Below are 19,451 nucleotides of genomic sequence, written 5' to 3' on the forward strand. Positions count from 1 at the left end.
ACACGGCGAGGGGTCTCCTTGGATCAGGGTAACAGACCGCCCCCCCACACCCACAGTCACGTGCACAGCTCCGGAACCCACGGCGCAAGCGGCCAAGGCTTCAAAGCTGCAGGACCTGCAGCGGAAACTTCTCCAGACTCCAGCACCCACCTGTCTACCCCTGAGACAGAGAGCTGGCTCCCATCGGGGAGTCAACACATAGGTCTTTATGAATCACAATGCAGTTCTGCCAGGCATCTGAGCAAGGGCGCCCGCCACCCAGCAGTCACGGACCAGAAGAGGGTTTCCCCAGCCTCCGTCCTCAGCTGCCTCCCAAACGGGCCTGGGCCAGGACTGAGGGGTAGGCAGGGTATGGGGTGGGCATCCCTATACAGTGGCCTCATCCCACGTCTCTGCACAGGGTGAAGTGCAGGAACCCTGCACTTGCTGGAAAGGGCTGGAGTGAAGCAAGGGGGCTGGGGAGAGTGGCCGGCCCAGCACCTCAGTGTGGCTTGGGGGTTGAGTCCAGGCCCTGGGGGTGGGACACTGAGAGTGAGGCTGGAGCCCCAGGGCCCCGGGAGAAGCCTTTGTTCCTGCCCAGGCGGCTGCTGACCAGGGCCTTTGGGCTTCGGGGCCCAGGGCTGGCAGAGGTGACAGGTGCTGGCCCGAGGCCCTGGCGGGTGGAGGCCTTTCCCAAGAGTTCCTTAAACACAGAGTCCATGTTCTGCGCCACAGCCTAGTGCAGGGGAAATGAAGGGAGGATGATTATCGAGACCCAGAGCTCCGCCCACTCTTCCCCAATGTGCCCCCTTTGGTGTCTCTGTCACAGTCTCCTCTGAGGACAGCAATTCCTTGGCTTAGCCCGGAAGTGGGGACCCCTCTCTTCTTGCCCTCATCCTTTCCCTGGCAGAGATCACAGCCCATCTGCCCATGGCCTCAGGAGCCGCCAGCAGCATGCGGGGACTCCCAGGCCAATGTCCTCTCGTGGCATCTCCTGGCTGCCCTGTCCCTGGTCCCAGCTCCTGCTCCTGCATGCCTACCCCACTCTCCCCAGGCTCCCTAGGCCTGAGGACTCGGCCACAATAGGACACTGGCACACTCTTGGGCTGTCTCCTCCTCGGGCTTAGCCACTGTCCCCCGGGCTTCTAGCCTGACGGTGCTCACAGGGCCCATGGTACAGAACACGCAGCAGGACCCGTGCCAGGACCACGTCTTAAGTCTGAGCTCTGCTCCTGCAAGAGCCACTGCTGCCCCACCCCGGTCCCCAACCAGCCATCCCCTCCTGCCTCCCTGCCATCTGTCCCTTTCATCTTCCCTGACATGTCAAGTGCCTGCCATGGCACTGCCTGTTACCTAGCCCAGCTACAGATATCAGCCTTGCAATCTGTCCTGGAGTCCCCTGCCCCTACCAGGTAAACAGCCTCTACTCAGCCCTGCCACTTCCCTGCTCAGAAGGCAAACGTAAATCCCAACATGCAAGGCCCGGGCTTCAGCCAGACCAGGTGTCCTCTGGCCCTCTCATCCCTGCCTCCGTGGCCGTCCCCCGCCATCCCCCCCTGCCCTGTGTCTGGCGGCAGGTTCCCCTGAGCTGAGGCCAGGGAGAGCAGTTTGGCTCCCAAGGGAGGCAGAGATCTCCCAGGACAGGTGCCCTCACCTGCCACATAGCCAGTCCTGGCTCTCACCTTATCCACCTCCACGTGTTGCTCCAGGCAGGCTGGGACCAAGCAGTGTCGCCTGTGTCCAGGGGGTCCCATGGCCTCCGGTGAGGTGCATGGCTCTGGCCTGCAGGACAGACGGGGAGCCTGATGAGAGCCCTGGGAAGTCCCTGAGCTAACAGGGCAGTGGCTCCTCCCATCCTGGGGTGTGGCCAAGGAAAACAGGCTGGCCCACTGGTCGCCAAGCTCCTCTAGAGCCTCTCCCTGTCACAAGCTGGGTCACTCTACCACATCCTCATCTCACAACCCCTCCTGCTGCCACATGGCCAAAGCCTGACCCCAGTCTCCCCTGGCCTCGAACAGCACACGCGTGGGTTCTCCAGTCCCATCTTCTTGCTCACCGGTGGACCAGCTCTGATGCCAGGAGGCCCTCGGGGCTGCTCTCCGAGTCACTTGCAGTCTGCACGCCTGCGCCCACCCCCTGCTTCTCTGCCCTGCAGTGGGAAGGACCGGCCTGTTTTGAGGGCTCCTTTCCTGCACAGGTCCAGGCCAGCAGCCTCCATGCCAGCCAGAAGTGGTCAGAGACGCTCATTCTCCAGCCCAGTCCAGACCTTCCGAATCTGACCTGTGTGAAGGGGAGGTGTGGAGACCCCGGGAGCCCCAAGGGCAAGGCTCACTCACCCTGCAGGCAGCGTGATGTACTTGTGGGGAATGAGGCCCCGTGCGCCCTCGCGCTCTCCCCACCACCAGTCGCTCGACGCCCTCTCGTGCAGCCGCAGCATGTCCCCACGCCGGAAGCTCAGCTCCTGGGCCGTGCGGCCCGTGTAGGCAAAGCAGGCCACAGCCTCCACAACCCCCTCCAGGTCTGGTGAGGAGAGGAGGTCCAAGCTGCAGGGGTGTGTGGACACCAGGGCGGGGACAGGATGGGGCTCTCTGCCCATTGCCCTCACCATCCTCCTGCGCCAGTGTCTCAGCTTCCAGCTCCGGCTCATTGTCTGCCCCCAGGCTCTCCAGCTGGGCGTCCCTGAGGTTCGGGGTAGAGCGAGGTGGATGAGGGGGGCTCTTCTCCAAGAGACCCCCAGTCCCCTCAGCAGCACCAAGGGTGTACCCCAGGCAGCGGGCAGAAGGTGGTGCCATGCACTTCTCGTAGACAGGGCCAGGCAGCTCGGTTAGGGGTGGGAAGACCTGATCGGGCTGCATTATGAGCGTCTGCACCAGCTGGTTCACCCGGCCCTGCAGCGTCACCGGGTCCTGTCCAGCGGGCACGGGCAGCAGCGTGGGCCCAAAGCACACGGCCAGGTTGTAGGGGTCCATCATGTTCTCATCGCTGTACTGGGCCAGGCTGGGGGGATACTCACGTCACAAGCAGAGAGCCCACACCCCAAGTCCCCTCGCCCCCTTGCCCCCGTCCCCACCCCAGTGCTCGCCCCGAAGCACTCACTGGTTGAGGAAGGTGAAGAGATAGCGCAGAACCACCAGGACTGGCGCCGGCAGCCGCCACAGCAGGCGGCTCACATGCTCCACCCGTGCTGCTGTGGCCTCCAGCTCTGTGGCCAAGGCCACCCGGAGAGAGCCGTGTGAGTGGGGCCGCCCTAGCAAGTGCCCTCCCCCCACCAGCCTCAGGCCCTGGCCTCACCCGAAGAAGCCAGCAACTCGCTGAACAGGTCCGGGGGGAAGAGTGGGGGCTCCAAGCTCCGGAAGTAGAGCTTCAGCACCCCGGCCACCAAGTCCAGGTCGTGGGCACTGCAGCCTTCCACCAGTGGGTCCTCCCCTGCAGATGGTTGAGTGATGTGGTGGGGGGAGGAAGCTGGTGTTGTCTGCCCGAGCCCCCAACCCTGCCCACCCTGCCCGTCCCCACCTCTCTCGAAGGCATCACGGATCTCTGAGACCCGGAGCTGGGGACCCGACACCCGGAAGATGCCTTCGTGCTGCAGGCCTGCAGGAGGACAAGGAGCTGGTGGGCACTGGGCATCTTCCCCAGCCCTGCCGGGGTGGCCTCCCAGGCCAGGTGCCGGGAACGGGTGCTGGGTGCCAAGATCCTGGGAGGGGCTGGGTCCTGCTCACCATTGAGGTTAATGAAGCGAATGCAGCTCTCCACCACCAGGGGCACAGACTGGCCTGAGCTCTGGGGACAGAAGGTGTTTACTTCACCATGGACACAGCATGTCCTGGGTTGTCATTCAATTGCTTTTTTTCCCTTTTTTTGAGACAAGGTTCTCACTCTGTTGCCCAGGCTGTAGTGCAGTGGCACGATCTCGGCTCACTGCAGTCTCGACTTCCTGGGCTCAGGTGATACTCCGGCCTCAATCTCCCAAAGCGCTGGGATTACAGGCGTGCACCGCGTGCCAGGCTGCTTTTATTTTCTCTCAAGAACACATCATTGTTGTCGGCATAGAGGCCTAGCACGCAGTTTCTTATATTCGCTCCTAGATGTCTGATATTTTTGATGAGGTTTTAAGCACTGACTTACATTTTATTTGCAAATCGTTGCTGGAATATAAAAATGCAGTTCAATTCTGTACACTGACCTTGAATCAAGTAATATTTTGAAACTTAAGCTAGGGGTGGTGGCTCACACCTGTAATCCCAGCACTTTGTGAGGCTGAGGTGGGCAGATCACCTGAGGTTGGGAGTTCCAGACCAGCCTGACCAACATGGCGAAACCTCGTCTCTACTGAAAATATAAAAATTAGCCAGGTGGTGCACATCTGTAGTCCCAGCTACTTGGAAGGCTGAAGCAGGAGAATCACTTGAACCTGGGAGGTGAACATTGCAGTGAGCCAAGATCGCATCACTGCACTGCAGCCTGGGCGACAGCACAAGACCCCGTCTCTCTCAAAAAAAAAGAAGTGTTCATTTAAAGATCTGTTGATTCTTTTGAATGGTCTGCACACATAATCATATCACTGAAGATGATGGTATCAGTTCTGATCTTTCTGGTATTCTCCATGCCTGGCCTCCTCTGATCCTTCCTTCCTTCGTCCCTCCGTCCCTCCCTCCTTCTTGTTTTTTTTTTTTTTTTTTTTTTTTTGAAACCGAGTCTCGCTCTGTCACCCAGGCTGGAGTGCAGTGTTGCAATTTTGGTTCACCACAACCTCCACCTCCTGGGTTCAGGCAAGTCTCCTTCCTCAGCCTCCTGAGTAGCTGGGATTACAGGCACGCACCACCATGCCCAGCTAATTTTTTGTATTTGTAGTAGAGACAGTTTCACTATGTTGCCCAGGCTGGTCTCGAACACTTGGGCTGAAGTGATCTGCCCACCTCGGCCTCCCAAAGTGCTGAGATTACAGGTGTGAGCCACCGTGCTCGGCCCTCTCTAATGCTTTCTGATGTCAGTATTAGTTTTCTGATCTTTCCTGCTTCCCTGTCAAGGCCCCCCAGTACCATGTTGGCCAGAAGTTGCAGGAGAAAAGCTTTCAATATATCGCCCCTAAAAATGCTGCTGCCCCAAGTTTTCTGTACGTTCCCATTACTAGTTAAGTATGCTCCCTTCAATCAGCGAAGGCCACGAGGAGCCCAACAGAGGCCTGGAAGAGGCCCATCCAGGAAGGTACAGTTGGTGATTGAGACCCTGGGATCAGGCAGCTGCTCCAGCCACAGAGGTGACCCAGGGCTGGAGAAAGACCAGCACATACAGGTTGGCTGGCGTGTGGGGCAGAGCGAGTACCTGGATAAACTTCTCCATGTCTCCCCCAAAGAGTCTCTGGTTATACTGGGAGCTAGGGCGGGGGTGGCGGCTCTTCTGGAATTTTCTCTGCGTGTACTGGGTCCTGCAGTGAATGGGGGCTGGCTCTGAGGGGGCCGGGTGTGGAGAATGGGATGCCCTACCCCCCGCCCAGCCAAGCAGGCCTCTAACCCTCTGAAGTGATTCCACAATCCAGTGGGAAGACTGGGAAATTGAGGCCCAGGGGACTGGGCAGCTGAGTTGGGCCCCAGGGAGAGAAGAGATGGGGGACCGTCGCAGGGACCCAGCTCCTCAGAACGTGCCAGGCCCTCATGAAGGACTCACCAAGACATTTCCCGCTCCTCCTTGTCACCTGTGGAGTGGGAGAACACTGGTCTGCCTCTCAGGCCAGGGGTCTTCAATGCATTCCAGAGAAAAAGGCATGGAAAAGGGCCAGGGACAGGCAGGCAGGGAGGACCTTGGGCCAGATAGGGTCCTGGGCAGGGGAGAGGCAGGGAAGCGGGCAGCGCTGGGCCCACCTCGCTGAAGGGCCTCCTGCAGCTTCTCGTGCTTGGCCTGCAGCTTGGCAAGGATGCTCCGTCCACTCAGATACTCCTGGAGCTTCTGCGCAGCCCCAAGAAGAGCCCAAAGTTTAGCTCTGGCTTGAGCCCCTCCCTCTGCCCCAGCCACACCCCCGTGGGTCCCGCCCACCAGCCCAGCCCTCCCCACCGAGATGTAGAAGGTCTCAGTCTCCTGCTGCTGGCCACGCCTCCGGCCTGCCTGCCGGCTGCCTGGGTCTGAGCTGGTGGACTTGAGGGACTCGGTGGAGGGGTTGGTCTGGAAGGAGTCGAGTACATCCCCGTCATCCAAGGCCACCACCTCTAGCAGGGCCTGCAGCGTCGCCTTCAGCGTCTTGTTCACCTGCGCAGGAGACCGCACGAGGTTAGGGGCAAGGAGGGAGACAGGAAGTCCAAGTCAGAAGGAAGGGGCCAAAGGGAGGGGGGCAGGCAGGGTGGCTACTTCCAACAGCAGACTGTACAGGCTCCAGGTCCCCGTCTGCCCCAACCCCAGGTAGGTCGCCCAGACCTCCTCTGTCTCGATGGTCTGTCGGTCCAAGCGGCTCTGGATGTTCTGGGCTCTGGGCAGAATCTCATCCCGCAGCTCCATTTCAACGCAGAGCTCAGCCACCTGCAGAGGGCAGCGGCCAGGGGGCTAAGGGCTAGGCTTGGGCAGCAGGTGCCAAGATCCGCAGGGCATGAGGGATACAAGCACCCTTTTGTGGCCTGGTGGCCGGGCACAGGACCACCAGCCCAGACACTCAGCTGAAGAATGGCAGAAGCGAACACTTGTGTCCAGACCAAGACTTGTACACAGAGTTTCATGGCGGCACCACTCATCCGAGCCCAAAGGCAGGCGCAGCTGGAGTGTCCACCAAGTGACGGATGGCTAAACTCAGCACGGTCTATCCACAGAACCGAAGAGGATTTGGTCACAAGAAGGAATGAATCCACTTATGTAAAGCGTCCAGCCAGGCAAATTTAGAGACAGGAAGCAGAGGAGTGGGTGCCAGGGGCTGGAGAGGGGAGCTAATGGGTACAAGTCTCCTCTAGGGGGTGATGAAAATGCTCTGGAATTAGATGGTGATGGCTGCACAACTCTGAATACACTAAAAACCACTGAATTGTACTCTTTATTTGGCCAGTACAGTGGCTCACACCTGTAATCCCAGCACTTTGGGAGGCTGAGGCAGGCGGATCACGAGGTCAGCAGATCGAGACCATCCTGGCCAACAGGGTGAAACCCTGTATCTACTAAAAATACAAAAATTAGCTGGCCATGGTGGTGCATGCCTGTAATCCTGGCTACTCAGGAGGCTGAGACAGGAGAATCACTTGAACCAGGGAGTTGGAGATTGCAGTGAGCCGAAATCACGCCACAGCACTCCAGTCTGGCGACAGAGCAAGACTCCGTCTCAAAATAAATAAATAAATAAATAAGTAAAACTCTTTATTTAAAACAGAATGGTGGCCAGACGTGGTGGCTCATGCCTGTAATCCCAGCACTTTAGGAGGCTGAGGGGGGCAGATAACCTGATGTCAGGAGTTTGAGACCAGCCTGGCTAACATGGTGAAACCCAGTCTCCACTAAAAATAGAAAAAATTACCTGGGCATGGTGGTTCGCACCTGTAGTCCCAGGTACTTGGGAGGCTGAGGCAGGGGAATTGCTTGAACCCACGAGACAGAGGTTGCAGTGAGCCAAGATCATGCTACTATACTCCAGCCTAGGTGATTCCGTCTCAAAAAAAAATAAATATAATGGCCAGGCGTGGTGGCTCACGCTTGTAATCCCAGCACTTTGGGAAGCCGAGGCGAGCAGATCACCTGAGGTCGGGAGTTCGAGACCAGCATGACCAACATGGAGAAACCCCGTCTCTACTAAATTAGCTGGGCCTGGTGGCACATGCCTGTAATCCTGGCTGCTCAGGAGGCTGAGGCAGGAGAATTGCTTGAACCCGAGAGGCAGAGGTTGTGGTGGGCCGAGATAGCGTCACTGCACTCCAGCCCAGGCAACAAGAGCGAAACTCCATCTCAATCAATCAATCAATCAATCAGAATGGTAAGGAAGACTGGGGTCCAAGACAGAGCAGGGAGGGCCCAGCCCCACTTCTTCTAGGGAAAGGAGTGGACAGAAAAACTGCTCACTCTAACTGGACAGACATAAATTTCCCTGTGGCAAGACGAGAGCAGCTTGCCTCATGGGCAGAGTGGGGGCCAACACTTTAGGAAGGAAAGAATTACTCTTTCAAGCATGCAAACATCCAGAAAGCTGCCATTACAGTTAAAACTGAGACTGAGGACTCATCTGTGGTTAACCACTTGCCCTGCTCTCCATCCTCACCAAGCCCTGTCATACAGGACTGCACGAAGGCACAAGTCACAGAGAAGGGAAGGCCATTCTGAGACGGGCTCCCACGCGGCTGACCCTCGAGGACATGGGACTCAGTGAAAGGAGCCAGTCACGGAGAGGCCGGCACCGTAGGATTCCACTCCTGCGACGGGCCTCACAGGAGAGCCGTGAACTCCCGGGGGACGGGCAGCAGAAGGGCGGGTGCCCGGGGCTGAGTGGTGGGGAGCTGGGCTGAACGGGGCCAGAGCTTCAGTTGGGGAAGATGAACGGGTTCTGCGGCTGGATGGCGGAGATGGCGGCACAGCCCAGGAGCGTGCTTATGCCCGGGACGCACACTTAAACATGGTGAGCGTGGTGTGTTTTACGAGATGTGTATTTTGCCATACATTTTTTTAAAAGTCCATCTAGAGTGGGCACGGTGGCTCACATCTGCAATCCCAGCACTTTGGGAGGCTGAGGCGGGTGGCTCGCTTGAGCCCAGGAGTTCGAGACCAGCCTTGGCAGTATGGTAAAACCCCTTCCCTACCAAAAATACAAAAGTTAGCCAGTCTCATAACCCGGTCTCAAAATTAATTTATTAGTTAATTAATTAAAATTTAAAAATAAAATAATTTTTTTAAGTACAAATGTTAGCCAGGCATGGTGGGTGGCATGCACCTATAGTCCCAGCTACTCGGGAGGCTCAGGCAGGAGGATGCCTTGAGCCCAGGAGTTGGAGGCTGCAATGAGCTATGATCAAACCACTGCACTCCAGCCTGGCAACAGAGCCAGATCCTCTCTCTAGAGAAAAAATAAGTCTATGTATACCCTAGGGAACATTGAAATTTGATCCCTCCCTTAACTCACAGGATCAGCAGAAAACTACAGATTTGCTGTCTGGAAGGGATATAGCAGGGATTCTGGAGTCAGGGACACTGGTCCCAGCTGAAAGACATGAGTACAGCAGCCCTGCCATCGGGAGCTGGCCTGGTCCTATCAGCCTGGCCTCAGTGCTGTCCTGCTGAACACAGGAAATGCCCCAGAGCATCAACATTAGGCCAGGTCAGTGTGTGACCGTGATGGGAGAAGACAGAGACGAGACCACCGAGCAATCATGTCTGAGTGAGGACAAAATCAAGAATTTCTTCCAAGCCACAAAATCAACCCTCCAGCCTGGCATCACTTCAGCCTCCATCACTGTCTCCTTCTAGACATGATTCATCAAGACATCCAGTCATACAGTCACCCCTGCTTCCAGACGGCATCCAGTCCAAGGCCCAGCCCCACTTCCTGGGCCCTCCCCCAGATCCCCTAAGGCAAGCCTGAGCCCTCTAAGGCCCTTCCACCACTCTCTCGCTGAGAGGCCCCAGGCTCCCCCGGAGCACTCTCATCAATGGGGATTATAGCTGTCCCTGCTAGGCTTTGGCTGGATGGTGTGGAACTAAAACCAGGTAGTTCCAAGGAAGGTCCACACAGCAGAGTGAGCTCCCAGCCCTCTTGCCCCGCTCCTCCCTGGACAGGGTCAGAAGAGTTTCTACTGCGGAAACTGGCCGGGCCAGGAGGAAAGCCCACAGACGTCCACATCTGGGACGTATTGTTCAGACCTCCTCTTAAATATGAACTGATGGCCGGGCGCGGTGGCTCACGCCTGTAATCCCAGCACTTTGGGAGGCCGAGGCGGGTGGATCACGAGGTCAAGAGATAGAGACCATCCTGGTCAACATGGTGAAACCCCGTCTCTACTAAAAATACAAAAAATTAGCTGGGCACGGTGGCACGTGCCTGTAATCCCAGCTACTCGGGAGGCTGAGGCAGGAGAATCGCTTGAGCCCAGGAGGTGAAGGTTGCAGTGGGCCAAAATTGTGCCACTGCACTCCAGCCTGGTCGACAAGAATGAAACTTCATCTCAAAAAAAAAAAAAAGTACTGTATTCATGAAATAAGAATAACGGGCTGGCCAGGCACAGAGGCACGCCGGGAATCCCAGCAGACCAATTGCTTGAGCCCAGGAGTTTGAGACCAGACTGGGCAACATGTTGAAACCCTATCTTTACAAAATATAGAAAAATTAGCCTGGCATGGTAGTGCAGGCCTGTAGTCCCAGCTACTCAGGAGGCTGAGGTGGGAGGACCAGAATGTCATGTCTGCAGTGAGCTGAGATCAGATCACATCACTGCACTCCAGCCAGAGTGACAGAGTGAGACCCCATTTCAAAAAAAAAAAGAGGCAGGGTGTGGTGGCTCATGCCTGTAATCCCAGCAGTTTGGGAGCCTGAGGCAGGTGGATCACGAGGTCAGGAGTTCAAGACCAGCCTGGCCAAGATGGCGAAACCCTGTTTGTACTAAAAATACAAGTACTAGCCAGGTGCAGTGGCAGGCGCCTGTAGTCCCAGCTACTCAAGAGGCTGAGGCAGGAGAATTGCTTGAACCCAGGGAACGGAGGTTATACTGAGCCGAGATTGTGACACTGCACTCCAGCCTGAGTGACAAAGTGAGACTCTGTCTCAAAAAAAAAAAAAAAAGAATACAAACATTTTCAGATGTGCAAAGTCAGGAAACCCTTGGTGAAGGCTTCCACCAAAACAAGGGTATCAAACCAAGAAATGCTGCCATGCAATCCAGAAACAGAGCACTGGGCAGGGGAGCTCCCGGCCAGCAGCTTCAGAGAAGGCCTAGAAGTGAAGCTGTCCAGACTGGTGTGGAGGACAGTGCTGGAACGAGGCAGCGATCAACTCCTAGCAATGGGCACGTTCTATCGAGCAGCATTCCTGAGGCGAGGTTGTTATTAATTCCGGAAGAAAAAGAAAAACTGTCCAAGCTGAAGGACATGTGATCCTAATAGTACATGGCTTAGCTGCCAACAGTACCTGTTGTCATGGTGATTTAAACATTGAATGTTCATTGAGCCAAAAATTCTGGGATAAACTCGCTGGGAGAGCAAGATGCAGGGAAGCACGCAGTGGCTGCGGGAGGCGATGGTGGCGCTTGGCCGGCACTGGCCAATGGAAAATGGCTGCTTGACGCTTGGAGGGGGCGCCAGAGGCATCCGTAGGAAGAGTGGAGGTGGGTGGCTACTTCTGGGGGTGGGAGCTAGGAACAGGAGGGGTGGGTTTGGGAGCGGCTCTGTGCCATTAGAAGCCCTGGTGAGGCTGGACTCTTCGGAAAGGGGCCCAATGTAACCCCAGGTCATCACCAACACCCATCAGGATAAACTGCTAAAGGAAAAAGCAGCTGGAGGGAGAAGTCTAAAGAAGTCCGATTCCGAGGTTGCAGTGAGCCAAGATCACACCACTGCACTCCAGCCTGGGCAACAGAGTGAGACTCCGTCTCAAAAAAAACCAAAAAAAAAACCCGATTCCATCTTACTGCGTATATGGTTCATTTCCTCCCAAGTTTGTGTCACAAAATTTAAAAACACAATGAAACCAGCCTAGAACAATGTACGGGCAGCCACATGGCCACCTGCTGCACGGGGTGAACAGTTAGTCTCCTGCCCTCCTTGGACACTTCTGTAGCAGCTGCACTGCCTGGGACCACGGAGAGCTTGGATTCCTGAGCAAAGCGTGAGTCCCGCCACCCCACCACCTGCCTTTACAGTGAAAGCCAAAGAATGCTGAGCCCAGCAGGGAGTGACCCTCACCTCATCCCCATCGTGGGGCTGGTAATCAAAGCGCAGTGGGGGACAGAAGGCGATAGCGTGCACCTCGAGCACCTTGGCCTTGTCTCCTGGAGGATCCAGGGACTCCACGGCTTCTTCCAGGCTGCCCAGGCCCTGCACTTGAGAGGCCTGGGCACGGCTCTCAGCAGCCGTGTAGCTCCGGAGCACCTGCCCTAGGGCCAAGTGGAACCCTGTGTCGCAGCACTGAGGGGAAACAAGGACACGCTTGGGTGGGCCCTGGAGCTTCGGCCTCCCAGCCCCGGGGCACTGGGTACCTCTTCCCACCCGTCCACGGAGGACTCACGTCCATGAGGTCCAAGACGTCGTGCAGGTAGTAGTTCCTGACAGCGGCGTTGACGCTGGCCAGGCTCAGCAGGTACTCGTTGCGTGCCTTTGCGCACTTGAGCTTGTGCTCCATGAACTTGGCCTGCCGCTACTCAAGACAATGCAAGCCCACCGGGGTCATGAATGTAGCCAGTGCCTATGTCTGGCCTTTTATCACGTCCCCTCCCGCTGTGGACAACTACACCCAACACATCCCCCAGGTCCCGTGGATTCAGCACAGCCCAGAAGTCCTGCTGCCTTCCCCACGCCACAGTCCACAGAATGGTCAGCCCAGTGCCAGGAGGTGACCTGACTCCCCGGTTGTTCAGCCAGCAGCGCTCTGCCACACTCCCCACTGCCACTCCTCACAGAACTATTCACAGATAACTGATGAGTAGAAGGTGTGCATGGCACCTCACCATGGAGGGCACGTCGGAAACCCAGCTTGGAGCCAGCACACAGGTGCGCAGCGGGAAGCAGTCATTGGCCTCTGGGGAGGCTGGGGCTGAGGGGGAACAAGCACCCCAAAGGGCGGGGATAGATCATCAAGGGCCATGAGACAGAGCCTGCTGGCACCTGGGTTCTAAAGCTGGCATTCTATTTCTTTTTTTCTTTTTTTGAGACACAGTCTCGCTCTGTCACCCAGGCTGGAGTACAGTGGTGCAATCGGCTCACTGCAACCTCCGCCTTCCAGGTTCAAGCAATTATCCCACCTCAGCCTCCCAAGCAGCTGGGATTACAAGTGCCTACCATCATGCCCAGCTAATTTTTTAATTTTTGTATTTTTAATAGAGACAGGGTTTCACCATGTTGGCCAGGCGGGTCTCAAACTCCTGACCTCAGGTGATTCACCCACCTCAGCCTCCCAAAGCGCTGAAACTACAGGCATGAGCCACCGTGCCTGGCTAAAGTTGGCACTCTAACCACAGCAGCCAGGAAGACCTTCCCCCGACACGGCCAAACTCTGCCATTTCCTCTAAGAACACTTGAGATGCCCAACTCCCTCCTCTGCTCCCAGAGTCCCAGACCATCACCCCCAGCCTCACACAGCCTGACCACTCCATCCACGCATTGCCCAACCTCCCCACTCTGTCTACAGGGCCCACCTCGAAGGCCTTTTCTCCGTGCGTGTCACCCGATCACCCACCCTAAGTGTCTTCTCGCCCCTCTGAAACCTTACAGGATGGCTGGTGGAACAGCAGAGCTGCAGGGGCCCCGCCTGGAGTGTGCAGAGGCTGCATGAGGCTGTCCAGGGCCGGAGAGCCTTCCGTATGGAATCCCTGTCCTGCCATTCCCGCCCCCAGCTTGGGGACACCACCAGAGCCAGCAGGGTGAGTGGGTGCGGGCCCTCCACTCCCAGGTGGGAAGGGTCTTGCTGAAGGGGTACAGCCCTCCCCTGCACCCAGCCCTGCCTCCCCCTCAACACGGCAGGTCCTAGTCAGGGCCCATAGCCCTGAGTTGCCCTCCAGGCCCACCTTCTCCACTAGCCGCCCACCCTTCTTGAGGGAGGTCTTGCGGAGGGGCCCTGCCTCAGTGGCAGCAGCGGTGCCAGTGGGTGCACTCCGGCCTGCCCGCTTCTCCTCCTGCCGCTCGGCCTCCCGGAGCTTGGCCTCAGCACTCACGCTCTCTGTGTGATACGCCTGGTACGTCTTCTTGGCCTGCAGGGACACCCAAAGCAAGGCGGCGCTGCTGAAGGTCACAGATGGGCCAGTCGCCCAGCCTCCACCCCCACCCCTCTGGAACTTGAACCTCAGAGCTGGGCAATCCCATGTGAACACCTGGCCTAACGCCCTGTGCCTAGGGAGAGGGGGCCTTTGCCCCTGAACCCCCAAACCCAGGACTCCCTTAGGCGCACACTTCTCCCTGAGCCTGGCTTGGGGCAATGTGATGGTCGGGGGTTTTCCTCCCTAATGAGTATGATTTCTCCCTGACCTATTGGGACAGGCCCCTCCCCAGCCCTGTCCTCACCGTCTGGAGCTCTGAGACCACCTCCAGGAGCTCGTCCTGCAGCTGCTGCTCCAGATCCCTGCTCTAGAGGAGGAGGCAAGGGTGAGCACGCCACAGCTCAGAGCGGCACCCACCGGCACTCGAGGCTCTGCCCAGCTCAAGCCCCATCTGGGGGGCACACAGATTCGCTCTGCCTGGTCCCCACCTGGCCTCCGGTGCCCTCCCAGCCCCAAAGCCTCGAACACCTCCCATAGCCCAGGGTGAGAGCCTCACCTTCTTGACCAGGCGCCCCACGTCCTCGGCAATGTGACTCAGGCGCTGGGCCAGGGGCCCAGCCAGCACCTCGCTCAGGGCCGCGCTCTCCCGGCTCTGTTGCCGCGTGTGCTGCAGCAGCACTGCCCAGCAGTGCAAGGGTGACAGGAGGCACGGCTCCTTCCTGGGGGTAGAGGGGCACTGAGACCCGGGAGCGGGAGCGTGGGCCCTGCCACGGCCCCCCTGCCAGCACATCACCTACCTGAAGCTTTGGTGCTCCCGGCTGCTCCCCAGGCGGCCTCCGCGGCTGGAGAAACGCTCAGCCAGCTTTTCCAGGCCCCGGGAGTACTCCAGCTCCACCTCGGCGCGTCGCCGCATGAACTCTGCCAACTCCTGCAGCAGCTCCCGCCGCAGCTCGCCCTGCAGCTCCAGGCAGCGCAGCTGTTCGCTCAGCTGCCAGCGCATCTCTGTTGGGAGACCATGGCTCAGGCCTGGCCAGCACGCCCTGCCTGGGTCAGCCAGGCCAGCATGGGCTGGGAAAGGCAGAGACACACAGACCCCGGTCCCATCTGCTCTGAGGGCTCCTTTGGACTTAGTGTAGAGCTACGAGGGGAGGAAAGGGGCTAGGCCCCTGCAGGCAGATCTGCCTGCAGGCAGCTGTCCAGCGGACCTCTGCTGAGGCTAACGGGAGATGGCCAGACCCACCCAGTTGAGGAGGAAGGGGAAGGGTGTCCCAGCAAGAGGGGAGAGCCGTGCAAAGGCCCGGAGTGAGAGGGAGCAAGGCTGCCCTGGGAAGGGTGAAGCCCACCGTGGTGGGTGAAACACAGACCCAGCCCCGTCTCACCCCATCACCCGCTGGGCACCTTTCATTTTGACTTCCCGTCTCTCCCTCGTTCCTGGAAAGCCCCTGAATGGCTTCCCCTGCCACTTCCTTCCCCACCAGTACCCAGGCCCCGGGAGGTGGCAGTCTCCCTTGCAAACACACAGACACACAGCACACAGATCACAGCACTGCTCAGGGCAAGCCTGCAGCGAACTCGCCATCTCAGTGGCTGGGGAACCCTGCCCTCAGGCCCCAGGGGAAAGGGCAGTCCACAGTGAGGGCTGGATGCCAGGGAGAGCTGATCCAGCCTGATAAGTGAAAGGATGGGGGAGGGAGCTAGCCCCTGTCTTCTGTCCCCACTTCCCACTCCCAATCACCCTGCCCCAAGCCCGTGCAGACAGCCACACCCAGGGCCCCGTACTGCCAGCCTTTTGCACCCTATCACTGGCTTGATTTGGCAATGCTGCTTCCCTGACACAGGCCTGAAGCAAATAAGTACCCGCCCAGCAAGTTTAAGCAACCTTCAGAAGACGCTTTTGCCACCTGCTGAGTGCCCAAGCAGGTCCCAGTAAATAAGACGCTATCTTGGCTTCTGGCCAGCAGGCTGCCCACCTACTCATCGCCATCCACATCCCGAGGGAGGGACATGAAGTGATTTCTTCATTAAGAAGGATGTTGATTATGCACCCATTCTGTGACAAGCATGTTCTAGATACAGAGGCAAAGAGGGTTGAGCAAGTGTCTCCCCTCCTGGAGCTGGGATTGGAATGGGGGCACAGACACATGTCCGTGGAGTGATAGGTGCTGAGAAGATGAACACGCAAAGCGAGATCAAAGCGGGGGGTCGGGGGATGGCAAGGAGCTCTTTTTAAAGGAGGGTGGTCAAGAACAAGCCACATCGTTGGAGCAAAAAGCTGGAGCTGGCTATGAGGCGTGCCGGGGAGAATCCGAGAGGTTGGTAGGGACAGATGGCAGAGAGTCCATGGTCTAGGGAGAATTCCCAGCTGGACTCCGAGTGAAAGAGGAGCCACAGTAGCTGGAGCATGTGGTCCAGCTTCGTTTACAGGTCCCATCGCACTGCCTGCTGGAGTCCAGGCAGAAGACTGCAGGGTTTCAGACCGGGACCAGTGAGGCAGGACTCCGCTGGGAACAGCTCAATCTCGTTGGATTTCTGTCCCACCAGTGACTTCCCGGGGGCTGCTGCTGCATGGGGACCCTGTGAGTGTGGCCTGCCCAGCATCCCTACCTCCTCTCCGATCTCCTCTTGGAGAATGTCCCCTCCCTAGTCTCAGCCCCCTCGACTCCAGATGCCCCAGCCCTGGCTGAATGCATCACCCACCCCTCCGCCCCTCCACTCCCTGCCCCCACCAGACTAGCCAGGTGAGGGACCCAGGAGCCTGACCCTTCCAATGGAATCACTGAACAGAAGCGGTCTTCCCACCAGGGGATCAAGCTGTGGAAGCCTGGGGCGGGGGACGTCCCGACAAAGCAGAGCAGAGCCCACGGTGCCAAGGGAGACAGATGGAGAGTGTTCTCATCCTATCAGAGGCTGGCCTCCTGTGGTTGACTGGTCAGCTACAAAGGCCGGGTGGGGTAGGTGCTAATGCCATTTGAAATCAGGAGACTCCTCACTGAATCGGTTTAATGTTTTGTTTTGTTTTGAGATGGAGTATTGCTCTGTCACCCAGGATGGAGTGCAGTGGCGCCATCTCAACTCACTGCAACCTCCACCTCCCGGGTTCAAGCGAATCTTTTGCTTCAGCCTCCCGAGTAGCTGGGACTACAGGCACCCGCCACCACGCCCGGCTAATTTTCATATTTGTATTTTTAGTAGAGACGGAGTTTCACCATGTTGGCCAGACTGGGTCTCAAACTCTTGACCTCAGGCGATCCGCCCGCCTTAGCCACCTAAAGTTCTGGGATTATAGGCGTGAGCCACCTCGCCCAGCTCAGTTTAACATTCTTTTGATAAAAGTAAAATTCATTTCATTCCAAGAAAGGTTTTAGACGACTGCTTGCCTCACCGTCCCTCTGGAGCCTGCCCTGCCCTTCTTCCCCCAGAGGAATACAATCCCTGGGGACTTATGACAACTGAACAGTGCAGAAAGAACCAGCAGAGAGAACCGCTGCCTTTCTTCATCACTGCCGGCAGCAAACACTGACGAAGTCATGTCCCGGTCCAGATCCGGGCATGCACACTGGCTGGTGTTGAGCAGGAAATGTGAATTGCAAGTCGATTGCATTGGTGGCTTTCCCGGCAGAGCTTTCAGATCTCAGTTCAGACAAACTCGTCAGCACACCCTGTCCTGACCTCCCCCCTAAACTAGGGCTGGCCCTCTTCTGACCCCTTCTCGGCACCCTGCACTTTCCTTTTGCAGTGCTTATTATCATAATGGAAACTCTATGTCTCCCCCACTAGACCCGTGAGCCAATGTGAGGGTGTGGCACTGACGCCATCTGAAATCAGGAGAGTCCTCACTGAATCACTGTTTTTACTCTGGGTAACAAGCCAGGGCTAGAGGGGCTGGAGGGACTGGAGGGGCTGGAATCAGGGCCTGGGATAGCACAGATGTATAGGAAACATGTGTGCCTGAATTACAGAGCAGGGCCCCAGGCTCCCCCAGCACTTCCTGTGAGCAAGGCATTCGGTCTCACTTCTGCTGACAAGCAAACCAGAAGAGAAGATGGTCTTCAAAACCACGGCTATGCTGACCTTTGAGAATTTAGGGTGTCAAGACAGTGACCCCTGTTTTGTAGCCTGGTAGGATGTTTTTCCAGGGAGTGGGACGCAGACCCAGAGCACGCGAGGAAACCTTAGACAGTCCTGCTCGAAACCCCAGCTTTTCAGTGGGAAATCACTGACCCATATTTGCTGATTGAAATTTTCCAAGTCTTTCAGCTTCATGGCATTTTGGAGAAGCAGGATGGAGATCATTACCTCCATCTGAGCAAGATGATGGTGAGGCTTGGAAAGCTGGCTCACCCTGTGTAGTTACCTCAAGCTGGCTCTGGACACGGGTTGCCTCTTCCAAATGAGGAGGACTGGGGCATATTTTGGTATAAATTGCTTGCACTGAATAATGAGGTTGGAACTTACATCTCTGGGTGGAAAGGCACTTCAAGGGTCATTGCATTCTATGTCCTAGCAGTTGTAGTGCTGTGTGACCATGGGCGAGTCACTGCACTTCTCTGAGCTTGTTTCCGTAATTGGCAAAATGGAGTGATTGAGAGTGATATGGAGGAGCTGCTGGCGCTGAGATGTTGCCTTTTTCCTTTGCAAGAGTTACCATGCCCTGAATAAGATGGGCACAAGCAATTGGCTAAGAATTTGCAAAGCTGATTTGCATGTGATTTGCACATGGGTGTTTATCAGAACCCGAAGAGGTTCAATTTCAGAAGGCTGAATCTCTCAACCAAGACTCACTGCACCAGCTTCACCCAGAGACAGTGGCCCTCGCCTCTGATCCCCCTCAGTGCCAAAGGGAGGCAAAAGCTGCTGGGGCTCCAGGGACTGCAGCGGGGTTAGGGCCAGGTGATCTCCTCCAATCCACTCACCCGGACTCCCTTACCCACTCCCCAGCCAAATCAAGGTGGTCGACTTCACTGTAGCTAAAACACTGCCTCCTGGGGGCACGTTGGTGCATCCGGCTCCCCTTTACCAGCGGCCACCAGTGTCTCCACTGTGTCTCCACTGGGCCTTGGGTGAGGAACAGAGACCCAAGGAGAACAGAGACCAAACGAAGGAAGAGAGGAAAGGAGAAAGGGAAGATGGCAGGAGGTTGAGGCCAATGGGCGTGGGGAAACAGGCAAGGGGCTCAGGCTCCCTCCTCCACCCCCCTCCAGAGGTCGCTGGGGAGATTATCGGGCCCTAGGTCAGTGCGGGGACGCTTGGAGCGCCCTCACGACCTTGGGGTCTCCGCAGGAAACGGGCCGGGAGAGCCCGGCGCCCTCTCACCTTTGACTTGCGTCTCATACTCAGCCTGCAGCCCCCGCTCCCGCCGCAGCTTCCCGTGAGCGGCCATGGCGGCCTCGCGGCCGCGCCGTCGAGCCCCACTGCTCCCACGCGGCCGCGAGCAGGCCCGGCGCCGGGACTTGGGGGCGCTGCGGCCAGCACCCTGCGCGGGCTCCGCCCAGCCCCGCCCCCAGCGCGGCTCCCGGTGGGGCGGGGCGGCCCAGGTCTGGCACTGCCCGCGAGGGGCTCCTGGGGGCAGGGCGCCCCTTGCAGCCCCACTGTGCCCCGGCCTTGTCGTCCTCTCCCACTGGG

The 19,451-nt window shown here is 57.7% G+C and overlaps 1 protein-coding gene across 4 annotated transcripts; it reads right to left on the reverse strand.

The window, feature by feature from the left end:
- Positions 1 to 185: 185 nt before the first annotated feature.
- ARHGAP4 (Rho GTPase activating protein 4) lies at positions 186 to 19,216 on the reverse strand. Of its 4 annotated transcripts, XM_012437904.2 has the most exons (22): positions 19,143 to 19,216; positions 14,627 to 14,831; positions 14,386 to 14,548; positions 14,134 to 14,196; positions 13,641 to 13,823; positions 12,146 to 12,274; positions 11,824 to 12,045; positions 6,385 to 6,486; positions 6,028 to 6,219; positions 5,838 to 5,922; positions 5,644 to 5,671; positions 5,302 to 5,404; positions 3,699 to 3,759; positions 3,493 to 3,570; positions 3,271 to 3,405; positions 3,076 to 3,181; positions 2,743 to 2,976; positions 2,585 to 2,658; positions 2,316 to 2,499; positions 2,036 to 2,128; positions 1,662 to 1,761; positions 186 to 715 (listed from the first exon to the last, which is right to left on the reverse strand). In XM_012437904.2, the coding sequence occupies exons 1-22, from the start codon at positions 19,207 to 19,209 to the stop codon at positions 482 to 484; spliced, it is 2,841 nt and encodes a 946-aa protein (XP_012293327.2). In that variant the 5' UTR covers positions 19,210 to 19,216; the 3' UTR covers positions 186 to 481. The 4 variants fall into 4 exon arrangements, with proteins under 4 accessions (XP_012293327.2, XP_012293328.2, XP_012293325.2 ...); XM_012437905.2 differs by lacking the exon at positions 2,743 to 2,976; XM_012437902.2 differs by having other exon boundaries at positions 2,585 to 2,976.
- Positions 19,217 to 19,451: the final 235 nt, after the last annotated feature.

The sequence above is a fragment of the Aotus nancymaae genome, unplaced genomic scaffold (genome assembly GCF_030222135.1).
Source record: "Aotus nancymaae isolate 86718 unplaced genomic scaffold, 86718_ANA_hifiasm-v0.15.2.pri h1tg000138l, whole genome shotgun sequence".
In the NCBI taxonomy this organism is placed as follows: Eukaryota; Metazoa; Chordata; class Mammalia; order Primates; family Aotidae; genus Aotus; species Aotus nancymaae.